A 26215-nucleotide genomic window follows, 5' to 3' on the forward strand; every position below is an offset into this window, starting at 1 on the left:
TTTTAGGATTTCAAGGTGCCGGAACAAAATTCACCGGAAATCTCATGGAAAGTCCATTGGGTCAGATAAAGCGGCCACACAAAATTGGAATCCCGGTTGGTCTGATGTTGGTTTATAGAATACCGACAGGCTCAAATATTCCCGGTTGGTCTTCAAATATGTTGTGGCCCCTTTATCTGACCCGAGGGAACTTCCTTGAGTTTCCGGCGAATTTTGTTCCGGGACCTTGGAATCCCGAAAATCGTGTACTATATACTTCAATTTGAGCTTTTCTAGAGGTCGTACCATACTATGTTTCTTTTTCTCTCGGTTTTCTACCACGTATCCTAGGTCTCTTAAGGAGTTACCATATTCGATTTGAACCCAAAAAACTAGTACCAATCTCTTTTTCACAGTTATCGGAGTTTGGGCTTATGCTAGTTTATAGAATATCGACAGCCTAAAATGTACCCGGTAGGTTGTCAAATTTTTTGTGTCCGCTTTATCTGACCCGATGGAGGCTTCCGTGAGATATTCGGTGAAGTTTGTTCCGGCACCTTTAAATCCCGAAAACCGTGTATTATTCAGTTTAATATGAGCCATTCTAGAGGCCGTAACATACTATGTTTCTTTTTCTCTCGGTTTTTCTACCTCGTATCGGAGGTCTCTTAAGGATTTACCATATTCGATTTGAACTCAAAAAACTGGTATAAATCCCTTTTTCAGAGTTATCGGAGTTTGGGGAGTTAACCTATCATATTAAACTGAATAATACACGGTTTTCGGGATTTAAAGGTGCCGGAACAAACTTCACCGAATATCTCACGGAAGCCTCCATCGGGTCAGATAAAGCGGACACAAAAAATTTGACAACCTACCGGGTACATTTTAGGCTGTCGATATTCTATAAACTAGCATAAGCCCAAACTCCGATAACTGTGAAAAAGAGATTGGTACTAGTTTTTTGGGTTCAAATCGAATATGGTAACTCCTTAAGAGACCTAGGATACGTGGTAGAAAACCGAGAGAAAAAGAAACATAGTATGGTACGACCTCTAGAAAAGCTCAAATTGAAGTATATAGTACACGATTTTCGGGATTCCAAGGTCCCGGAACAAAATTCGCCGGAAACTCAAGGAAGTTCCCTCGGGTCAGATAAAGGGGCCACAACATATTTGAAGACCAACCGGGAATATTTGAGCCTGTCGGTATTCTATAAACCAACATCAGCCCAAACTCCGATAACTGTGAAAAACGGATTAATACTTTTTATTTGGGGTTAATATCGAATATGGTAACTCCTTAAGAGACCTCAGATATGTGGTACAAAACCGGGAGAAAAAGAAACATAGTCAGTTACGACCTCTAGAATGGCTCAAATTAAACTGAATAAGACACGGTTTTCGGGATTTCAAGGTGCCGGAACAAAATTCACCGGAAATCTCACGGGCATTTTAGGCTCAGGTCAGGTAAAGCGGTCACACAAAATTTAAGGACCAACCGGGTACATTTTAGGCTGTCGGTATTCTGTCAACCAGCATGAGCCCAAACTCCGATAACTGTGAAAAAGAGGTTAATACTTGTTTTTCGGGGTTAATATCGAATATGGTAACTCCTCAAGAGAACTCTGATATGTGGTAGAAAAACCGAGAGAAAAAGAAACATAGTCTGGTACGACCTTTTTTAAGGCTCAAATTCAAGCGTATAATATACGGTTTTTCGGGGTTCCAAGGTCCCGGAACAAAATTCATCGAAAATCTCACGGAAGGTATCTCGGGTCAAATAAAGCGGCCACACAATATTTGAAGACCAACCGGGGATATTTGAGGCTGTCGGTATTTTATAAACAAGCATTAGCCCAAACTCCGATAACTGTGAAAAACGGATTATTGCTTTTTATTTGGGGTTAGTATCGAATATGATAACTCCTTAAGAGACCTCAGATATGTGGTAAACAAACGGGAGAAAAATAAACATAGTCAGTTACGGCCTCTAGAATGACTCAAATTAAACTGTACAATACAAGGTTTTCGAGATTTCAAGGTGCCGGAACAAAATTCACCGAAAATCTCACGGAAGGTCCCTCGGGTCAGATAAAACGGCCATACAAAATTTGAGGACCAACTGGGTTCATTTTAGGCTGCCGGTATTTTATAAACCATCATTAGCCCAAACCCCGATACCCGTGAAAAAGGGATTGATAATAGTTTTTCGGGGTTCAAATCGAATATGGTAACTCCTTAGGAGATCTCTGTTACGAGGTAGAAAAACCGGGAGAAAAAGAAACATAGTCTGGTACGACCTCTTTAAGGCTCAAATTGAAGTGTATAATAAACAGTTTTCGAGATTCCAGGGTCCCGAAACGAAATTCACCGGAAATCTTACGGAAGGTCCCTCGGATAAGATAAAGCAGCCTTATTACAAAATCTGAGGACCAATCGGGGACATTTGAGGCTGCTGATATACTATAAACTAATAACTATGAAAAACGGATTTATACTTGTTTTTTGAGATTAAAATCGATTATGGTAACTCCTTAATAAACCTTGGATATGTGGTAGAAAAACCGGGAGAAAAAGAAACATAGACTGATACTTGTTTTTTGAGGTAAAAATTGAATAGGTAACTCCTTAATAGACATTGGATACGTGGTAGAAAAACGGGGAGAAAAAGAAACATAGACTGGTACAATCTCAGAAATGGCTCAAATTAATGTGTATAGTACACGGTTTCAGGATTCCAGGGTACCGGAACAAAATTCACTGTAAATTTTACGAAAGGTCCCTCGAGTCAGATAAACCGTCCACGCAATATTTGAAGACCAACCAAGAACATTTGAGGTTGTTGGTATTCTATAAACCAGCATCAACCCAAACTCCGATAACTGTGAAAAAAGGATTAATAGTTGTTTTTGGGGTTAATATCGAATAGGGTAACTCCTCAAAAGACCGCGGATATGTGGTAGAAAAATGGGGAGAAAAGGTAACAAAGTCCGGTACGACCTCTGAAATGGCTCAAATTAAAGTGTAATACACGGTTTTCAAGTTTCCAGGGTCTCGGAACAAAATTCACCGGAAATCTCACGGAAGGTCCCTCGGGTCAGATAAAGCGACCACACAAAATTTGAGGAACAACCAGGGACATTTGAGGCTGTTAGTATTCTATTAACCAGCATGTGCCGAAACTCGAATAATTGTGAAAAATGGATTTATACTTATTTTTTGGGGTTAAATTCGAATATAGTAATTTTTTAAGAGACGTCGGATGGGATAAAATCAAATAAAGTAACTCCTCAAGAGACCTCGGATACGTGGTAGAAAAACCGGAGGAAAAAGAAACATAGTCTGGTACGTTCTCTGAAATGGCTGAAATTGAAGTGTTAATATACTCGGTATTCGGGATTCCATGATCCCTGAACAAAATTCATCGGAAATCTCACGGAAGAACCCTTAGGTCAGATAAAGCGGTCGAACAAAATTTGAGGACCAACCAGGGACATTCGAGACTGCTGGATTCTATAAACCAGTATTAGCTTAAACTTAGATAATTGTGAAAAAAGGATTGTTACTTGTTGTTTTGGGTTAAAATCGAATAGGGTAACTTCTCAAGAGATCTCGGATATGTGGTAGAAAACCTGGGAGAATGAGTAACAATGTCCGGTACGACCTCTGGTATAACTCAAAGTGTGTAATATACGGTTTTCGGGATTACTCGGTGTTAAGGTCTCTTCCTATATGTGTGTGAGAGACATTGTCCCACATCGGTAGAATAATAGTGAAGAGGCTAACTTATAAGTTGGTGGGCTACTCCTCCTATTACTAATTGATTTTAGGATGGAACCTCACTTGCTTGTGGGTCAGTCTCATGCATCTAATTCTATAAGCCCGCTGCGGAGGACTCAACACTGGGTCCTAGAACAAAATTTACTGGAAATCTCACGGAATGTCCCTTGGGTCAGATAAACGACCACACATAATTTGAGGACCAACACGGGACATTTGAGTGTGCTGGAATTCTATAAATCAGCATCAACCGAAACTCGGATAACTGTGAAAAATGGATCGATACTTGGTTTATGGGTATAAAATCCCGATACGACCTCTGGAATGGCTCAAATTAAAGTGTTAATATAAACGGTTTTCGGGATTTCAGGCTCCCGAAACAAAATTCATCGGAAATCTCACGGAAGGTCCCTCGGGTCAGATAAAACGACCACACAAAATTTGATGACCAACCGCGGACTTTTGAGGTTGCTGGATTCTATAAAGCAGTATTAGCTCAAACTTACATAATTATGAAAAAGGGATCGATACTTGTTGTTTGGGGTTAAAATCGAATAGGGCAGCTGCTCTAACGACCTCGGATATGTGGTTAGAAAATCCGGGAGAAAGAGTAACAATGTCTGTTACGACCTCTGGTATAACTCAAATAAAAGTGTATAATACACGGTTTTCAGAATTTCTGGGTCCTGGAACAAAATTTACTGGAAATCTCGCGGAATGTCCCTCGGGTTAGGTAAAGAGGCCACACATAATTTGAGGAGTAACCAGGGACATTTGAGGGTGCTAGAATTGTATAAACTAGCATCAACCGAAACTCGGATAACTGTGAAAAATGGATTGATACTTGTTTTTTGGGTCTAAAATCAAATAGGGTTACTTCTCAAGAGACCTTGGATACGTAGTAGAAAAAGAAACTGATGGGGCATATTCTGCACCCGCTGACCAAGTCAACACATTGACCAAGGTCAAAGCTAAAAGACAACAAGTCAAAGGAAAAACGGCCTAACCGACAAAGCCTGTCGGCCTGTCACTTGGGTCTCGGCTCGGCAACTAGCCGGCCGAGAGGCATATCCGTGTACTCGCATCCAGTCCCCTCGGCATGGAGTCAACCAGGCCTGCCGGCCTGTCATGGGTCCCTCGGCCGAGGGTAAGACAGTCTTTCCACCTGCTACGCCACTTGGCCACTACGTGACAAACGGTGAAAGTCTATAAATACTCCACATCTCTCATTGAGAAACCAACTGGAAAATCTAATATAAAACTCCCTTATCTCTCTACAATATACTTTGCCAAGTTAAACATACAACTTATCTCTCTAAGTTTACTGACTTGAGCGTCGGAGTGAGTACGCTCGGCCCCAAGCCGAGCCCTCAGTTTGTTCATCTTTACAGGAAAGAGTGAAAGGAAGGGACGAGCAACGACATCATTCTACAAGCTCAAGTGGTCACAATCCTGCTCCGAAATTACACCCGGAATAATTGGCGCCGTCTGTGGGGAGAGATACTAAAAGCTAGTCACCTACATTACCAAAAAAAAAAAAAAAAAAAATCATTAAGCGAGCTAAGAAGATGTCAAAGCAACAAGAAACTGTGAGTGAAGGAATTGCATTCTTCCAGGATGACACGTTCCGTAATTCTGAGATCGGGCAGTCCCCCACCGGCCGAGTCACTGACACGGCGCTCGGGATGCCGAAAGAGCCAGAAACACCGCTGCCTACCGACCAAGTCACTGTCATGGGACATGTGGTCGATGCGGCCAAATTAAAGCTATTCCTGGACCTGATGGGTAGTACGCCGATTACCCCTGTCACGACGACGAGGACGGCAGCGCATCCACAGGTGACCAGGGCCCATAAAGTGACCCCGAACAACTTGTCCGGAGCGATACAAGGATCTGGGCATGCTAGAACGCCAGCAGAGCCCGTGGTGCCAGTGGCAGACCTGAGTCCTTCCCCCACTCGCGGGAGGACAGCGTGGCCGCGGCAACAACGAGGCCAGCCCCGAAGGAATGAAAGAAGTCCGACTCACCAAAGTCGGACAACAAGCCCTTCCCGCCAGAAGGAGATAAGCCGGACTAAGGTTGCGAGGAGTCGATCGCCGCGTGTCATTCGACACGTGGTCAGACAGCCCCTCAGTACCTATGTCCTCGAGATCCTTGTGCCGACTAAGCTGAAGCTGCCGCCCATATCATACAAAGGGGATAGCGACCCGACCGACCATGCCGAGGCTTTCGAGTCGTACATGTCGGTATGGGAGCAACCTGACGAGGTGTGGTGCCGAGTCTTCCCAACGACCCTGCATGGGATGGCTTTGAGTTGGTACAAGGGGCTACCTAATGGCTCGGTATACTGTTATGCCGACCTGAGAGACAATTTCATAGCCCAGTATTCTTGCAACAAGAGAAGGGTCGTGGAAACATCAGATCTCCTAACTATCCGACAGGGGGAGGACGAGTCCCTCCGAAGCTACGTGAAAAGATTCGACACTGAGGTTCAGCAGATCCGTGAGCTGAACACCGAACTGGCGGCATTCGCGCTGATGAAAGGCCTCCCGAAAGGCGAGTTCAAAAACGAGCTGATCAAGTGCGAAGACCTCAACTTAGACTCCGCCAGAAAGATGGCCGATCGAGCCGTAAAGGTGGAAGACTATCACAAAACCTGGGTAGGCCACAGTAAAGTTGGGCACCCAGAGAGGAAGAGCCGCCGGGACAACTTAGATGAAGGTCGTCGTGACGGGAATAGGTCACGGCCTGAGAGATCTAATAGGAAATGCACTCGGCGGGCGCCGGGGAGTTCGGGACCATACAACCGAAGCGGCGGTACAGTAGTCTCACCCCCGGTCGCATCTCCACCGAGGTCTTTACCCTAAGCAAGAATGATGGACAGAAGTGGGCAAGGCCCTCCAAGGCGAGGGGGACGGTGACACAAGCCGCTTTTTTTTTGCGAGTACCACGGCCACACCGCCCATAAAACGACAACCGTCGACATCTAAGGAACGTCATCGAAGAGCTAATCCGAAAGGGGGCCTCGGCAAGTATGTCGCCGGAGGCCCAGAACAAGCGCCGACGGGCAAATAGAAAATCGTTTTCCAACGGATGGGAGTAATCCAGGTTGTCATCGGGGGAAACGAGAACGGTGGGTCAGCTAATGGGCACAAACGGCACCTAAATGAGTTATACCAAGCCATCAACTTTGTGCCTAAAACAGCGATCCCCGCTTCCACCGTCCCCGATATTACCATTGGAAAGAAGGACTACGAGGGAGTCGTCGCCCCGCACAGCGACCCGCTTGTAGTCCACCTGGATATAGCCAACCACTTGGTCAAAAGGTGCCTAATTGACACAGGCGCCTACACGAACATCATGTTCGGGAGTGCTTTCTTAATCTCGGTCCTGATTGGAGACCGAGCCCCGCATTAACCCGCTATACAACTTCTCTCGGGGCCGGCCTGGTACCCCTGGGGTCAATCAGACTGCCGGTGATGTTCGGCCAAGGGGATGCGGCTAAAAATGTTTTATCTGAGTTCGTGGTTATCGATGGTTCGTCTGCCTACAATGTTCTCATAGGCCGGGTCACTTTGAGCGAGGCCGATGCAGTGATGTCCATCCGGGCCCTGACATTGATGTACGTCTCGGACCGGGGAGAAGCACAAAAGCTCGTCTCAAAGGACGAGAAAGATGAAATAGTCAATATCCAAGTGTCTGCCAGGGGGTGCAACATGCAATCCCTCAAAGTGGCGAAGAAATCGGAGAAAGGGAAGAGCCCATCCTTGCAGTAGGAGGGCGAACCGATGAATACTAATGTCGGCATGGTCGAAGGAGCCGAGACCGAGGAAGTGGAAATTGACCCGGGCGCACCGTAATCGTCGGTGTCGACACGAGCCAAAATTCGAGCTGATCTCCTAGACCTACTGAGAAAGAACAAAGATGTCTTCGCATACTCAGCTGCCGAGATGCCAGGCGTGAACCGGGAGGTGATCGTTCACAAGCTGAACGTACTCTCCACCGCTCGGCTGGTAAAGCAGAAGATGAGGAATTCCTCGGCCGAGAAGGATGAGGCCATCAAAGCTGAAGTAGACAAATTATTCGCGGCGGGCTTTATCATGCCTTGTACTTACCCTGAGTGGCTAGCAAATGTTGTAATGGTGAGGAAATCGTCAGGGGCGTGGAGGATGTGTGTTGATTTTACCAATCTTAATAAAGCGTGCCCTAAAGATTGCTATAACTTGCCTCGAATAGATGGTTTAATTGACGCCACGGCAGGCTACACTATGCTAAGCCTGCTAGACGCCTTCTCAGGGTATCATCAGGTATTTATGGCCGAGGAAGATATGCCTAAATGCGCATTCATCACCGATCACGGCATTTCATGTATAAAATGATGCCGTTCGGTTTGAAGAACGCTGGCGCAACTTACACTAGGTTGGTGGACAAAGTGTTCCAAAATCAAAAAGGGCGAAACATCGAGGCTTACGTCGACGATGCTATTGTAAAAAGCAAGTCCGACGGAGCACACTTAGCCGATTTAGGCGAGACATTTTGTTCACTAAGGAAATATAAAATGAAGCTTAACCCAAAGAAATGTAACTTCGGTGTCCGGGCCGGCAAGTTCCTCGGCGTGCTTGTCAGCGCCAGGGGAATTGATGTCAATCCGAAGAAAGTCAAAGCAATACTAGACCTACCGGAGCCGAGAAATCGAAAAAAGGTTATGACGCTTACCGGAAGGATGGCGGCTCTCGCCCGTTTCATCTCTCGGTCGGCCGACAAGAGCACTCCGTTCTTTAAAGTGCTGAAAGGGAATAAAAACTTTAGCTGGGGGGAGGAACAGAGCACGACTTTCGTGCAACCGAAAGCCCACCTTCGACACCGCCGACCCCGTCCGGGGCCGACGCCGGGGAGGCGCTATATCTATACTTAGCGAGTTACCTCGGCCCACGGTCGATCTGTAATCGTCGGGAAGAAAATAAGCAGCAATACCCAATTTACTTTATCAGCCATACACTGCTGGCCGCCGAAAGAAATTACCCACTAATCGAAAAGGCAGCCTTCGCCGTCGTCGTTGCCGCAAGGAAGCTGAAACCCTACTTCGACGCACATCGCGTGACGGTCTTAACCGACTAGCCATTGGAGAAAGCATTAGAAAAATTCGAAAAATCCGGCATACTTATGAAATGGGCAGTGGAGCTCTCCGGCTTTGGCATTCAGTACAAGCCGAGGCCTTCGATGAAGGGGCAAGCGCTTGCAGACTTCCTGGCCGAGTGCATGTATCAAGAAGAATCACATCCCGGCAAGTGGTAAGTGTATACCGACGGGTCCTCCACGGCGAACAGCTCAGGAGCCGACATCCTTATCATCAGCCCTAACGGAAACGAGTTTGAGTACGCCTTGAAGTTTACCTTCTCGGCCTCAAATAACGAATCCGAATATGAGGCGGTGATAACTGGAGTCGAGTTAGCTAGAGCTGTCGGGGCGGAGCATATTGTGTTAAAAACAGACTCGCTCTTAGTGACTAATCAAATCCGAGGAGAGTATGAGACTCGAGACGATGGGATGGTAAGGTATCTGGAGAGGGTAAAAGCTGACACCTCAAAATTGAAATCTTTCCAAATACAGTGCATCCCCAGGTCTGAGAACAATCGAGCCGACGCTCTCTCAAAACTTGCCAGTTCAAACATCAAAAATGTCAGTCGAACCGTGCTGGTGGATATCAGAAATGCTAAAAGCATCACTGAGACCGTCGGCATGGTGGGCGACATTGAAGCCGAGACGACGTGGATGACTCCGATAATGAAATACAAGCTGACAAAAGAGTTGTCGGAGGACCGCAGTCTGTCTCAGAAGATAAGAAGGATCGCTGTAAGGTACTTAGTGTTCGAAGGAGAATTGTACAGAAGGTCCGTAATAAGACCACTCTTGAAATGTGTCGGCCCAGCCGACGCGGAGCTTATACTGACAGAGATTCACGAAGGCATCTGCGGACATCACATGGGGGCGAGAACGCTAGCCCACAAAGCTCTCCGAGCCGGCTACTTCTGGCCTACCATGCTGAAAGATTCCAGGGCAAAAACCAAGAAGTGCAAGAATTGTCAGATGCATGCTCCGGTAATACATGCACCTTCCCGAGACCTGAAACCAGTACTTAATCCCCTACCATTTTCACAGTGGGGGATGAATTTATTAGGACCATTTCCGACGGCCTCCGGAGGAAGGAAGTACCTGATTGTCGCCATTGACTACTTCACCAAATGGGTCGAGGCTGTCGCGGTACCTGCCAAGACCACGGCGGCCGTAAGAAAGGTTATTTGGGAGAACATCATAACTCGTTTTGGGTTGCCCCAAGTCATTGTATTTGACCACGGCCGAGAGTTTTGGAGCGACACGGTGATGAATTGGTTGGAAGAGCTCGGTATCAAATTTGCATACTCCTCCGTCTGCCACCCTCAGAGCAACGGGCAGGCGGAGGCAGCTAGTAAACCAATACTGAACGGGTTGAAGAAGAAGGTTGAAGATCTAAAAGGAAGATGGGCTGATGAACTACCCGGCGTCCTGTGGTCCCTTCGAACCACGGAGAAAGAAGCAACAGGGTACAGTCCATTCCACCTAGTCTATGGGTCTGAGGCCGTCCTACCAATTGAAGCAGCGGTGCGACATTCGAACGCAAACCTTTAACCCAGTCGAAAATGAAGAAGGCCTGAGAGCCTCCCTAGACCTGGTCGAAGAAAGTCGAGATACGGCACGGCTCAACTTGGCAGTATATCAAAACCGAATGAGAAGAGCCTACAACCGTAGGGTCCACAAAAGGGACTTGAGAGTAGGAGATCTAGTCCTGAGAAAGTCGGCCGCAACCAACAAAGGAAACATCCATGGTAAGATGACGGCCAACTGGGAGGGACCCTACAGGGTAGTTGAAGAAATGGGGTCGGGGACATACCGGCTGACAGACATGGAGGGTGTGCCTCTAATGAGCCACTGGAACACAGACAACCTTAGGAAATATTTCGTATAGCAGCGGAGGTGTCCGAGACCGTTGTGGGCACCCCAACGCGTGATTATATCTTATGAAAAGTGATCCAAGTTTTCCATCGAAATGCTTGTCCTCTCCGTAGTCGTACCAAAGTAGACGCCACGGCCAAAGCCGGGCAGTCACTACAAATGCAGTTGATACTCGCGAAAGCGACCAACATGCTTAAGAACGTATAAGTACAGTTGAGAAACGCAAATCTGACTGCCTCGGCCAATCCGGGAGTGGCAGAGGAAGCGATCAATATGTCTATAGATACGAATGCAGTCGAGCCGTAACCTCGATTGCCTCGGCCAAAGCCGGGAGTGACGGGGAAACGACCGATATGCTAACATGTTTACAACAGCAGTTGGGACGCGCAAATCTGACCGCCTCGGCCAGACCGAGAGCGGAGGAGGAAGCGACCGATATGCCAACATGTTGCTGAGCAAATTGGGAAACGTGAATCTTGCTACCTCAGCCTGTTCAGGTGCAGCAGAGGGCACGACCAATATGCTAAAAACGTTTAAGTACAATTGAGATACGCAATCTAATTGCCTTCTTGGATTGAGGGCCGGCTGACCCCTCCTCTTTCCCTGCCTCGGTAACAGCAGCAGCAGCAGGCGTTGTTTCTTTCCTCTTATGTGAAGGAGGAGGACGATCTGCGTCGGAGGCATCCATCCCTTCGGCGTGCCATCCTTCTCAGCCTCAAACATGCTCATTGCCCGCACTTCATCGTCATTAAGATAAACCTTCTTGGCGTCCATCTTAATCTTATTATGGGAGACATATCTTTCATGCTCCCCCTGACTCTCACAGCGTAAATTGACGCGGCGCTGGAAGGACCGGGGCAGTGGATAGTCCTCCGGAACCTCGACATATACCCACCGCCCCTTCCAGTCTTTGCAGGATGTCAGCTTGGAGACGGTCACATAACCCGGCTCGGTCTGCACGCTGTACCACCTCATGACGCCTTGGGTAGACAGCCGAAGATGATGGAGCCGGCGGAAAAGGTTCACCGTTGGGGCCACCCCCTTAAAGAGACAAAACCATACGAAACCAATAATCGTCCTAATGGCCAACGGGTGCAGTTGTGTCACGGCGACATTCATGGCTTTGATTATGGCCGAGACGTGTTCATTAAGAGGAAAACGGAGCCCATACTCCAGATGTCTAATATACACGCCTATAAAACCTTCAGGAGGGCAACAGACTGCCTGATCACCCACAGGGACAATAATTCTATATCCCCTGCCGAAGTTGTAGTGGTCTTCGAAAAGTTCGGGCCCGAGACGAAAGCGAACTTGTTCGTCCAAACGCGATCGAGTTTAATCGAGCGAGGCTTCGCCGTGCCACAAGTAATGCGGCCTCTCGAATCGATTGGGTCTCTTCCTCCTCATCATCATCAAAATCCTCGAGATATTTCTCGTCGATTTCGAGAGAAGGCGACTTGCGACCCCGTACCCTACCGGCGGACAACCATGGCTCATGTTCATCAGGATGCGGCGGTTCGTCCCCCGGGGTTGAGGTACTAGGCGGAGCAGCAGCAGCAGACATGGTGGCAACGAATACTTAACAAATAAAAGTTGGGGAAGAATTTGTTTTTACCTTGAAAGAAAGTGTTACGCCGAGTAACGCTTCGAAAATTAGAGAGAGAAAAAACACTCTTCGAAAACTAGAGAGAGGAAATTTTTCTTGAAAATGAAATTTGCACAGCAAAATGAGGGGCACACTGCTCTATTTATAGAGCAAAGCCCATTCAGTGGACCAATCAGAGCAAAGCCCATGAAGCGTCCACCAATCAACACCAGGCCATGTGTCAAGCATGCAGCCACGGAATGTCAATCGACATACAGTGACCCATCTTCTTCGACACGCTCCTTGGTATCTACTTGCCAACGGCCAGTTGATCAACCAGGCTTGGCAGCACCGGCCGGGGGTGTAACACCCGCGAATTTTCCATTTTGACAATTATAATTTAATTAACCGTTCTATTGTCTTATTTATATTTTAAATTATTTAATTTGATTAATTTCATTATTAAACATGATTTTTATAAATATTATATTTTTAAAGCTTAAGTTATGTGAAATAAATATTTTGGTCGGATGATAATGATAATAATAATAATATTTCCCGTCTTGAGTTGTAGTGGGCTTGAGACGTCATTTCTAGTAGAAACCGACTCAATTTGAGTTGTTGGGCTTTTTATAACCTATGGGCCTTTTCTCCTTCTCCTTTCTCTTCATAAAACCCTCACATAACACCTCACAACTTCATCTCCCTCATTATTTTTCTGAAATTCTCCTCTCAACACACCATTAACACTCATCTCCCTCTCAACCCTAAAAACTCCATATCTTGCTCAATTCTTATCCAAACTAAGTGATTTTCGCGTCTATCTCTTCCTCTCATCGCCCTCCTTCTTTCTAGGTAAGAAAAGATCCGACTTTCCTCCTTATATGGGGCTGTCGAGCCAATTTCTCATGGTACCCTTTTTTCTAGTTTCGATTTTTAGTCTTATTTTGTATTTTCGTATGTTTAGGAGGAAGTTTAGTTGACCCGGAAGTGGATTCTTGCTTGTGAGACGATTACATTAGAGATTAAGAGCAAAAAGGTAACGGTGATGGGTTACTCGACATTATGTCAAATTTGTGTGTTTATATTTTGTAGTTTGTTCATATGTATGTTAAAGTTTGAATCTTTTCTTGTTTCACATGTATGTTGTTGAATGAGTTTGTATGAACAACCATCTCATGGTTGGTTGAAGAGTTTTAAGCATGTTGTTACATTGATTTTCAATTGGGTAAAGTTGTGATGTTTGGATGAATTAATTGTTTGATTTTGGGTCAAAATCTTGTGCTTGAATCCATCAAGATGTGTGACAATTACATTCTTGTGGTTTCTATTAGGTATTATTGTGTTAACATGTATATTTAAGAGGAATTTGGGATGAAAAATTGGTAGAAATCGACTTTCGGAAAGGGTAGGAAATTGTCGTGCAAACAGTCCGGTGGCAGGGGAAAACCGCAGGCTCCGGCACCCACCGCAGGCTCCGGCACCCACCGCAGGCTCCGGCCACTATCGCAGGCTGCGGTTTAAGCCTGACCAGTTTTCGTAAAATGGCCATAACTTCTTCGTTACTTGTTTGTTTGAGGCTTATGACCTACCGTTAGAACCGTAAGAGGATAAGCTATCACCTCCAACTGGTTTCACCTCATTATCATGTATAGAACTCAAGTTATGACCGTTTGAAGTTGACCCTTGTTGTAGTCGAGTACTAAACTTGTTGTTATAGATTGGGTTTTGAGTTTCTTGTTGGGTATGCATCTTAACTTTGGTTCTAATGCTTGTGTATGATGTGTTGAGACTCTTTTATCATGGGAGTACTTGATATTTGTTATACTCTTATACTTATACATGCTTCACATGAATTGTTTACGTTATGTTGGTGCAATCATCGTTACTCGTATTTGTGACCGGAGCGTGACGGTTTACATTGTGTGACTACTCGACATTCCTTATTTATTTGCCCTCGGCCATTGGGTCACGATTATGTGCCATTGTTTCCGAGTTGGGCTGTCTTCCTTCCGCCTCTTCGGACCTTGGGGTACGGATAGGTACCATGGTTCCGATTTGGGGTTACTCGACCTTGGGGCACGGCTAGGTGTCATGGATTGAGTCTTGGATACGATTTGGGATTGTATGTCGAATCGGGTGTCGTCCATCCCGAGAGTCTGGCCAGATTTAGACTAGGACCGTATTATGATCGTCGTCCTACCAGGAGGTTGGAGTCTAGGGGTTTGTCTTGTTTTGAGTCAATCCTTTGTAAATGTCTTGCTTGTTACGGTCATTGGTGTGTTCTTATATACGAGAGTGCACGTCTTCTATGCTTGTTTGTGAGAGTCTTGGTCCTATCGGATACTAGTGGTGAGATGCAAGCCCCTAGTTGCGATATGATCGCCGGGATTGATGTTCCCATCCGTTCTTATGGTGAGATGTAAGCCATAAGTATGAATGTGACATTAGTAGCCACGTCCCGTGCTATGGTTGTTAAGAGGTTTTCAAAGGAATGGCTATTGGTTTCCATCCATGTATTTTCTATTCAATTGATCCGTTGTTTACCTTCTTCATATGATTCGATGCCTAATCTCATATCCATGTTTTGGTTACCTTGAATGCATGTTTAATATAATGTACCATGCCTATCTCATTAAGAATGCAATATGCCTATCTCGTTATGATTATCGTTATATTCCCTTGTCCATATTATTCAAGTATGATGCATGATCAATATGTTTAATTAAGTTCTTGCTTATGTGCATTTTGACATATTGTGGGTGGGAGAACCCCACGAGTTACTCCCCACTGACCGTGGCGTTCATGTTTACATGAATGACAGGTTCGTGATGCAGATTATGGGGAAGACGTGTGAGCTAGCGAGAACGTTGAACCTTGGACCTTAGTTATAGGTTGCTTAGACTCACCTATCGTTAGACTTGTGTTTATTCGTGGGATATCTTTTCCCCAACGCACTTGTTTTAAATTGTAAAACTTAATTATCTTTCTTTTCATTTTTGTTTGATCACTTATGGTGAATTTCGCACTTTAAACTCTTAAAGGTTTTTTTTAAAATCTCGTAATTTCCGCTTTATTTTTGATGCCCTATCGAGGGGTGTCACAGGGGGCAATCAAAAGCACACGGCACTCCCAACCTTGGTCTCGGCTAGCGCCATTTTCTTTTCCACACTCGATGTCCATTACACAACAATGTGGAGGGGGGATATGGTACGGCCTGAACAGGACCAAGCCGAGGAAGAAGTTCGACATGCGCAGAATACGCTCAACACGCATCGAAGGTCCATACCACGGCATAGACTACGCTGGGGGCAAATTGATGGGGCATATTCTGCACCCGCTGACCAAGTCAACACATTGACCAAGGTCAAAGCTAAAAGACAACAAGTCAAAGGGAAAACGACCTAACCGACAAAGCCTGTCGGCCTGTCATTTGGGTCTCGGCTCGGCAACTAGCCGGCCGAGAGGCATATCCGTGTACTCGCATCCAGTCCCCTCGGCATGGAGTCAACCAGGCCTGCCGGCCTGTCATGGGTCCCTCGGCCGAGGGTAAGACAGTCTTTCCACCTGCTACGCCACTTGGCCACTACGTGACAAACGGTGAAAGTCTATAAATACTCCACATCTCTCATTGAGAAACCAACTGGAAAATCTAATATAAAACTCCCTTATCTCTCTACAATATACTTTGCCAAGTTAAACATACAACTTATCTCTCTAAGTTTACTGACTTGAGCGTCGGAGTGAGTACGCTCGGCCCCAAGCCGAGCCCTCAGTTTGTTCATCTTTACAGGAAAGAGTGAAAGGAAGGGACGAGCAACGACATCATTCTACAAGCTCAAGTGGTCACAATCCTGCTCCGGAATTACACCCGGAACAGAAACATAATCTAGTACGACCTTTGAAATGGCTCAAATTAAAGTGCCAATATAGACGGTTTTCGGTAAATGAGGGAGACGAATAAATCGAATATGATTTAACATTATTTTAGAATTAACCACATTTGACCTTTTCTTAAAGACAATAATAAGACGCTATTAGGTGTGGTACCCAATCTCGATATCACACATATATGTAAGAGGGTGGTACCGAGATTGAATAGCCAATAAGCAGTTACAATATCTGAGGCTCATCAACCTTCTTAAACTTAACCAAGAGAACCCATTTCTCACTTCTCATACCCAAAAACCATTTCTCAACATCACCATCAACTTTATTAAAAACACCCAAATCAGCACACACAACATCATCCTTAACTAAATTACCAATACTATTGCTATCATCTGGACAATAAACAATCTTATACACCCCATTACCAGCACTCCTCATCCGAAACCAGTCGCTTTGCGGACCCCCAGTCACAACGAGTAAGCGGCCGCTGCCATCATTAGCCGAGTCTGCCACCAACCGCCACCACTTAGTCAATTCACAACGCCCGTAATCGGCTTGAGAGATTATTTGAAGTGGTGAGGAAGTTGTAATTTCTGAATCTTGTTCATTTTTTGGAGTGAATGTTACAGCGTGCCCTAATGAGGCTTTATTTTTTTCAAAGGATACGTAAAAAGGGCAAGTATTTGTGTTTTTTCTTGGTTTTAAGCTTAGACCTCCATAATTTTGTGTAGCTGGTAGGATGTAGTACTTTATGCCTGGTACAAGCGGGTTTCCGTCAACGTCTAGGACGTTGTCGACCGTGGCGGACGAGAGGAGGAGGAGAAGTGTGATAGTGGTGGATAAAAGGACGTGAGAGGGAATTTTATTGTTATTCATGTTTGATTTGAAAATGATTAGGAATTTAGGAGCGGTGTGGGACAGACGATCCAGACTCGTATTTTATAGGCGAAAATGATACGACTAAATGGATAGGAACGAGGCTGTTTTTTTATGTTTAATATATTGCATGGTACATGTGATTGCCGCAAGTCAAACTAATTGGTTTAATTGCATATAATGTAGCGTAGACGCCCGGAGTAGTATATTTAATAATCGTGTGATACTCGCAAGATGCTTTCCGATGCTTCGTCGAAGGTAAACTTATACACACTTAGTGGCTAACATGTACTCTATTGATTAGAGTTAGCAAGATTGATCCGAATCGATTAATAATTCGAACTAACTTTCGAACAGAGTACTTGAACTTGACCTGATTTCGAATTGTTATTGTTGTGCGGAAACGTGAATTCCCCGTGTTGGGCCTCTGTTGCATCTGTGTCCACAACCCATAATAGTACGATATTGTCCGCTTTGGGCCACGCCCTCACGGATTTACTCTTGGGTTCCTTCCCAAAAGGCCTCGTACTATTATATTCTTTAGACATTTATATATAAAAATGAGCTTCCATCTTTATTCTACCGATGTAGGACATGGGTTTGCACCCTAACAATCCTCCCCTCAAACCAAGGACCATCATCTTGACTCGGACCTTGACCTCCATGGAGAACAGCCCCACTCTACAGCCCCAACTTTTAGACACCCGAAACATCACAAGTCTTGATAACCTCCCCTTAGCCGACACACCATGCTACGAGTCATGTCTTGCACCACATGTCACCGCCTAGTCAAGTGAGTGCCCCACATGCTCCTGAGCCTGCATGTCCATGTGCCCTTCTTGAGAATTTGCTACACATGCATATCGAACATCCTCTGCATCCAATATACCCTGGACCGGATCCGCCACTTCAGAAGTCCTATAACACAAACGACCTGGTCCGCCACTTCAGAAGTCCTAGAACACAAATGGTCTCTCGCATCCAACCTGGAAGGACCCACCAATGACACCCAACCCGATAAGGGCACACCTGATCAATAGTTCTAGCACACAAATGGTCTTTGTCCCACAAGACCTATGACGCCTTTCATCCATTTAACCCTGGACCGGGCTTTTGCTCAAGGACTCACTGTGAGCTAGGAGTTCAATGCCTTACAGTGTACAACTTAATTCAAGTCTTGGGCCCCTGCTGCTCTATGTCCACAACTCATAATAGTACGATATTATCCGCTTTGGGTCACGCCCTCACGGATTTACTCTTAGGCTATTTCCCAAAAGGTCTTGTACTATTATATTCTTTAGACACTTCGAAAGATAAGTTTTCATCTTTATTCTACCGATGTGGGGACATGGATTTGCACCATAACAATTATTGTTGATAACTGACAATTCCTAAATTACTTGATATAATGACCCGATGCCAAATTTTATTAATGACTGGTGTGAAGACTTCATTGAACTTGCTAAAGAACAACAATATCATAGTCCGTAGTTCTTATATAATCATAAATTATATATCGCTTTCGTTCCAATCATTTGTTTACCTTTCATTAAAATAGCTTCATAAAATCTAAAAAGTAAACAAATAAATGGTACAGAGGACAAAATGAAATGAAGTACATATCAAATTAAATTACACATTTTCTCCTTAAAATCCACTATACACAGCATTCCCTGCTGACAAACCATTGAAACAACTTCCTACAGTATTTTGATCCAGGAAAGTAAATGGTAAATCCAACATATTATCCTGCAAATTATTTCCAATTTCGACATGGCCTTCATTATACTGAAAACATTGCAGAAAGTCTTCATCTTGTTTACCAGAAATTTCAGAATTTTGAGCAATAGAGTTATTATCAGTTGTAAGCCAGTCTGAAAAGAAACATCTTGGCAACAAGTTCTCTGGATTTTCGCGTTGCTCGATACTTGGCATTTGAAATTCATTTTGAATGGAGTCGAGATCGATTCCTAAGACGACTCTGTTTGTCGTCGGATTTAAGGAACATACACTGTCCATTGTGCTGCAGAAGTTTGTTGAATTAGACTGTATGTTAATTACAGTGTCATCTGATTTTGCTGGTCTTTTCTTCAAGTAAGAATGCCAATAATTCTTTATCTCGTTGTCGGTTCTTCCTGGTAATTGCTTCGCTATTTGTGACCATCTGTCGATTTTGTAAACAAATATATACACATTAAATCAAAAAGAGCCAAAGTTAGGAAAATCTCACAATTTCGAACAGTAAAATACTAGAAAACGCCCGAAAAGCTTAAAAATAAAAGCGTCACATTGTCTCAACATGTAAGACTGTCTTATCCAAAAAATTATCGCGGGTAATCTCCTTCTAGTTTATTAAACCGCGCCTTGTGCGTAGCGCTTAATTAGGCTCATTGAGGCACTAGGCAAAACGCTTCAAGTCGCTTTAGGTATCGAGCATACTGTGTTCATGAAAATATATATTTAAAAAATTGTTTTCAGGGTTTTCATGATCTCAGTTTCAATCTGAGCTACGGTATATGATATCATCTTCTTAGGATTCTAGCTACAACTTTCCAAGTATCAATTTTCAACATTTTTTTATAGTTTTTTATTTTTTTTTTATTTTTTTTACTTGTCCTTAGGTTAACAATTCTTCATCATGGTGGTCCAAAGACATAGTATTAAAATAAATCATACGAGTAGGTAAGAGATATTTAATATATGGTACTCCTTAGAGAAAATATTGAAACTTTATTATTCAATTGAACAAGACTCCTAAAAATTTGGGGGCCAATCTCGGTCCAAAACCCCTTCAACCCGTTCAATTTAATTAATCATTAAAAATCTCTTCATAAGAGGCTACATTTTCTAATATTTGCTCATTTTTAACCGATATTAATGGGAAAAAAATATAGAAATGATGACATATATAGTATCATGTCATGCTACCAAGTGCTTCCAATGTATGTCCAAGAACCAAATTAAACTAACAATTGTTGCAACAATATTCAATTAACATCCATCATTTCACTAATAATTTCATTCAATTTGCTATTAACAATAACCTCTAAAAATTCAATCATAACTTCAATGTGGTGAATGATGATATTCTAGTTATGATAACATTTTGGAACTTTTTTTTTACATCCTCCACTTCATTTATTCTATATTAAAGAATACAGATTCTTATTTACTCGCACAGTTACACCCGATTAATTAATAAGGTTAAAAAGGAAAGAAAATTGTGAGACGTCACAAACAAGACTCACTTATACAAGAAATACATTTGAATTTGTCATAGTACTCAAATGATGTCAAATGTAAGAATTCTACATTTGGAGGGTTTCTGATACAAGTTTTTCATTTCCAAACATGGTTTATTACATCATGACTCTTAAGAGTCTTTTTCCATGGTACTTAGCAATATAATCTTTATATAACAAGGACTAATGACATAATTAGCGACGAGTACGTGTGTCAATTAACTTCCTAGTTCCTAATTAATCAACTAAATTGATACTTTTAATCTCAAGTGATATTATTGGACATTTTAACAGCTGAAAAGATCATAATATGAATTTGTAATTGACAAGTAATGAATCTTTCTAAACTGAAAATGAAATGAATAATTAACTTACTTGTTACCCAAGTTTTTATGAAGTGTCAAAATCATGTCCTCTTCTTGAGAGCTAAACATTCCTCTTTTTAACCCTGGCCTTAAGTAATTAATCCACCTTAACCTACAACTCTTTCCATTTCTTTGCAACCCTGTAATAACATCATATTAATAATTAGCTCTAATCGAAATTACTTCAACACTTTACTTTGGTCGAGTGCACGCATGTCTATAGAACCTGACATGACATCTTAAACCCTTAAGTATGTCACAGACTCAGACAGTTACAGACCCATAAAACTCGAAGAATGTCATAGTCCTAAAAAGTTTGTAGATTTTTAAATTTAATACAAAAAAAAATTGAGCTAAAAAGGCTAAATGCACAATATTTTAATTTATTTTCATTGTTCCGGTAACCCTAATCCTAAAGGTAAATTCGTCAATGAACTCAAAAGGTGAAAAGGGTCGCAAATTACCACCCATGGCAAATAAACTTACATTAATTTTATTGAGTACATGCTTAAGGATTTTGAACCCTGGTCATGAGTATAACTTAATTGAAGTACTTTAAGAATTCATTTAGGTTTATTATTGGCTAAAATAGAAATTGTTCTAAACCTCTTAGCAATGTGAAGTAACTTATAAACTTACCAGCATTAGAAGGTACAGAGCTCCAACAACTTATGCCATATCTAAGAAGATAGTCCCTAAGCCTTTGGTCTTCTTCCGGCGACCACAATCCTCTTTTATGCTTTCGAGTAGTCGGCTTCTCCGATGGCTTAAACCCCATATCAATGCTAGGCCTAGAACTTATGCACTTGTGATAAGAAAACAAGAGGGTGTCTTAAGAATGCACAAAATTTATGTAATGCCAACTATTACTTCATATATAATACCCAAAATAATTAAGACTTTCAACTTCTCAAAGGGTTTTATCAATTTTTTTAGAGGATATAATAAATTATATTGTTGATTGGATTATTCATTAATCATTATTGTGTCTTCATTTGTCAATTAGCTCAAAGACTAATCATGTCTATGTTCATATTGCTAAATAAAGTCATAAACAACAAAGATATGCTTTGTTTTGTATTGTAACTAGTAAAAAAACCATTATTCTCTACAATAATTTGAAACCTAATCTTTTAGAGAAGATTTCCCTATTCAGTTCATCGAATATTTACATGACTCAAAAATTCCGGCCTCTTACAAGTTACAAGGGTTGACTTAATAAAGAAATGTACGCACCCTTACTTTTGTGTTGAGACATTAGCCGGTCTTGAGAAAATGATAATGGGGCGAAATGATGATAATTTTACATAGAAATATGAAAAACTCGGCCTCCTGGCATAATTAAGGTTGACCACTAACTGAAAACAAATAAAGACAAATTCCTGACGTTAAATATAAAAAAACACCATACTCGCAACGGTTTTTTAACAATTTGAGCATTATTATTAATAATAATAATCTCATTGTTATGATTAAAATCATCACTTGGGAAAGAATGACTTTTAGGGTCCGTTTGGATTGAAGGAATTGGAGAGAAGGGGAGGGGAGGGAAAGGGAGGGATTTAATTTCTTTTGTTTGGATAAAAAATATGGGAGAAAGGAAATGGAAGGGGAGAGAAATGAGAGGACTTATTTTCTCTCCTATAGAACAAACTATAATCTTTCCAAGAGTGGCAAGATTTGGAAAGAAAACATTATTTGGACTCTAATTATACCACTAGCATCCTTCAATCCTCCATCCATTTTTCATCTCCCTCCTTCCTCCCCTTCCATTTCCCTTCATAATTTTTGTTATCCAAACACCCACATCTCATTTGCCCTCCCCTTCTCTCCCCTCCCTTCACCTCCCCTCACTCCCCCTCCCCTCCCCTTCCCTCCTAAAATTGTATCCAAACGGACCCTTAGGGTAATGTAAAATATGTAATAATCATTTAAGTCAATAATTGGAAGGAATAATACAATCTGTACTAGTAGCATTTTAATCATACAAGACCGACATTATCTTATGGACGAATAAAAAGAAAGCCATGCAAATGGCATCATGGTTTCATTAAATTTATAGCTTAATTTGTACAAAGACAGATACTTTGTACTCCCTCCTATTCTCTATTTTCTTCCCTATTTCCTAAAACGGATTATTCAGGTTTTCTTCCCCTTTCCTTTTTTGGAAACTTTTAATCTTATTTTATTCATTCCTCTCTCCTATCACCAAACCCCACCCAACTCACAATTCCTTATTTAATTCATAATTATTCATTTCTCTCTCCTATCACCAAACCCCACCCAACTCACAATTCCTTATTTTATTCATTCCTCTCTCTTATCACCAAACCCCACCCAATTCACAATTCATATTTTATTCTATTCCTTAAATATTGTGCCCCATCCAAAGGGGAAGAAAAAGAAGAATAGGAGGGAGTATTATTTTGAACAAGTAACTGTCAACTTCATCAACACATATTATAATATCACAAATGCTTCGTAATTTTGTATACTCCGTATTAGTCAATGCAATCTTTTCATTTGCTAGTAAATGATAAAGAAAACATTGAACTAGAGAACAAATGTGTTGTATAATACGGAGTACATTAATTTGATACGCAATAATAATACTTGCTTAGATCATCTTGTCTTGAGACTAGAGGTAAACTAATGGTTTATTTTGATATTATGGATGATAAATATATGGGTCGGAACTCCGTCATGACTGTCCTAGACTTCGAGTTAAGATGAGTTAGTAGAGTTTCGGGCTTTCGGCTTAAAAACCCGCTTCTAAAATCGTAAATCTGGTAATAGTAAACCAAGCCCTCAATAACACCTCTTTAACTTCACTCGAGTTAACTTGGAACTAGTTTAGACCCCGTGCAATAAATGCACGATATATATAGTATATTTTTTTTATAAATAATTAACTTATAAAATAGTAATATTTCATTAATTGTCCATATTTCTCATTATTGTATTTTTCTTTGTTGACAATTAATCAAGAGATTTTTTTTTGCTGAAATGTATTTTAAAACAAAATATTTTTTACCCACAAAGCTAATGAAATCAATTTTTTAGTCATCTCAAAAAATTTTTACCACGAAAGTAATAACAGTGAACTCAGTTTTGTTTTGTATGTAGCATGTATTAAGTCATTCTTACATAATAGTATCAATAAAAGATTTAGCAATTTATAGTTTTATATAAATTTTATTTATATTTTAATTAAGATATTATAGTTTGGAGTTAGAAGTGAAAATAATATAATTTGATGAAAAATTAAATTTAATTAAAAGATAATAATTTAATGTAATAAAAATGTAATTATTAGTTTCCTTTTTTAGTAGACGCACATAATTGTAGTTAACTTCCTTAATTAAAAAGATGCTTTTTGGAGGGAAAAATGTGAGAATTCCTATTCATTTAGTAAATAGGGGATTGGTCGACATGGCCTGATTCAGTCATTGAACTCTGAATGTAGCGGACGAAGGATTTTGGTATTCAATTTTCATAACGCATTTTATGCATATTAATTAGTTTATTTTATTTTGGAAAATGAGTTAGCGCCACCCGGTAGCGCCCAATCTCGGCGTCACCTTCTCACAAACAATAAATGTGGACCCCCAAAATAATGGATAAATCACATAGAATAAGTGGGGACCCCAATAATAAGGAGTGCATGTGAGAGGGTGGCGCCGAAATTGGGCGCCACCCGGTTGCGTCGTATCATTTCCTTTTATTTTTTTAAAGTAAGAGTTTTTTTGATAACTTATACCTTGAATAACTCCCTTTTTTAAATTTTATACCTAAGATAACTTTCCTTAAAATAATATTTTTTTTCCAAACTTGATACCAAATCTCGAAAAAAACCTTGAATTGACGATCATGCCCTTACTATTTAAACGTCATCATCCTTTCCCCCACCTATTAACCCACATCCACGATTACCAACACTAAAAACCATCAAATTAGTAAGGGCAAAATCGTCAATTAAGGACTTTTTTTAAGATTTGGTATCAAGTTTAGAAAAAAAATATTATTTTAGGGATAAGATTTAAAAGAAAGTTATCTTAGGTATAAGTTTGAAAAAGTGAGTTATTCAAGGTATAAGTTATCAAAAAATCCATAATGTAATAAAAAATGAAAAGATAATGAGCTAAATGTTAGTTATATATCAATTTTTTTTTCTTAAATACTTTTTGCACAAAATGTAAGTTATAGCATTGAGAAATGTCTCTTTTAAACATTAAAAACTAGTGGCAAAACTAGAGGCTCAATAGTCGAGATATTATCATACTAACATGTTACGATGGAGGTCTAAGGTTCAAATCCGCTTAAAAGCAAATTTTTGACATGGAAGCTGTTTCACGTAAACAATGGGCTAAGGCCCAAAAACACAACAAAACTACAAAAGCTAAAAAAACAATCCTTCTTCCAAGAAGAGAATCCATACGAGTATAAAGGCATAAAGCCTACTCCGTATTATACCAACTGAACTATGAGCCTATGATAACTAGATGCTTACGGAATACCGAGAATAAACATAAATATTTCTGAATTGTATTTTTTTGTTGGTCTAAAGAAGGGTGATTTTGTTGTTGACTGAATTTGAACTCAGGTTATGAGCATCACCTCTCATAACTTAACCAACTAAGTTAGCTGACATATGCAATATTTCTGAAATGTTAGGGTAGGCAGTTGTACCTAGGGATGGCAGTGGGTCGGGGACCCGACCCAGACCCTGAGGGTCGGACCCTAATGGGTCGGGTATGGGTCTCATTTTTTCAGACTCAATGGGTATGGGTCGGGTATGGGTCTTAAGAAAATATTTCGGGTCCGGGTCTAAGTTATGAGACCCATACCCGACCCTTAGATCCTTTATTAAAGAAAAAAAATCAAAATTACAACTTTTCTGAATTCATACTGGCAGACTGTAGAAAATAGAAACCCAACTAAAGTCTCTTTCTCTTCCCTCATCCCATAAAGTGATAAAACTCAACCAAACTCTTCTGACAATACCACCACTCCACCACTGACACAAAAAAACCACCACCACAGCACTGATACGCGACTGGCAACCACCTCTTTAATAGCCGGCGACCGACAACCACCATTAACGGCAGATTAATAAACTCATAATGTTAAAGTAATATGATTTTTTTTTTTTAATATTATAGACCCTATAGCTGTTAATCTTGTTACTAAAGTGGCTCAAACTCGGACCCACGGGTAGACCCAGACCCTACCCTTACCCATAGGGTCCGGGTATGGGTCCTCAAATTTTAGACCCTGCGTCCAGGTGAACGGGTCCAAAGGGAAAATCTCGGGTCGGGTCCGGGTCTAGGCGGACCCTACCCAGACCCTACCCATTGCCATCCCTAGTTGTGCCCCCGACGGCCGACACCCCCGTAAATCGGCCCCTAGATATCATCTCAACATACGGTCGTGACTCATGTCTCGTGATAACCTTACAAAACTTGTCGTGGCTCATGTCTCGTGATAACCTTACAAAACTTGATA

General features: G+C 41.9%; 2 protein-coding genes across 2 annotated transcripts; both read right to left on the bottom strand.

Moving 5' to 3' along the window:
- Positions 1-16449: 16449 nt before the first annotated feature.
- LOC141608799 (kunitz-type serine protease inhibitor DrTI-like) lies at positions 16450-17103 on the bottom strand. Its single transcript, XM_074428143.1, has one exon. The coding sequence runs from the start codon at positions 17101-17103 to the stop codon at positions 16450-16452; it is 654 nt and encodes a 217-aa protein (XP_074284244.1).
- Positions 17104-18750: 1647 nt separating this feature from the next.
- LOC141608800 (transcription factor LAF1-like) lies at positions 18751-21488 on the bottom strand. The gene is made up of 3 exons (XM_074428144.1): positions 21350-21488; positions 20721-20850; positions 18751-19267 (listed from the first exon to the last, which is right to left on the bottom strand). The coding sequence occupies exons 1-3, from the start codon at positions 21486-21488 to the stop codon at positions 18751-18753; spliced, it is 786 nt and encodes a 261-aa protein (XP_074284245.1).
- Positions 21489-26215: the final 4727 nt, after the last annotated feature.

The sequence above is a fragment of the Silene latifolia genome, chromosome 10, assembly GCF_048544455.1.
Source record: "Silene latifolia isolate original U9 population chromosome 10, ASM4854445v1, whole genome shotgun sequence".
Classification (NCBI taxonomy): domain Eukaryota; kingdom Viridiplantae; phylum Streptophyta; class Magnoliopsida; order Caryophyllales; family Caryophyllaceae; genus Silene; species Silene latifolia.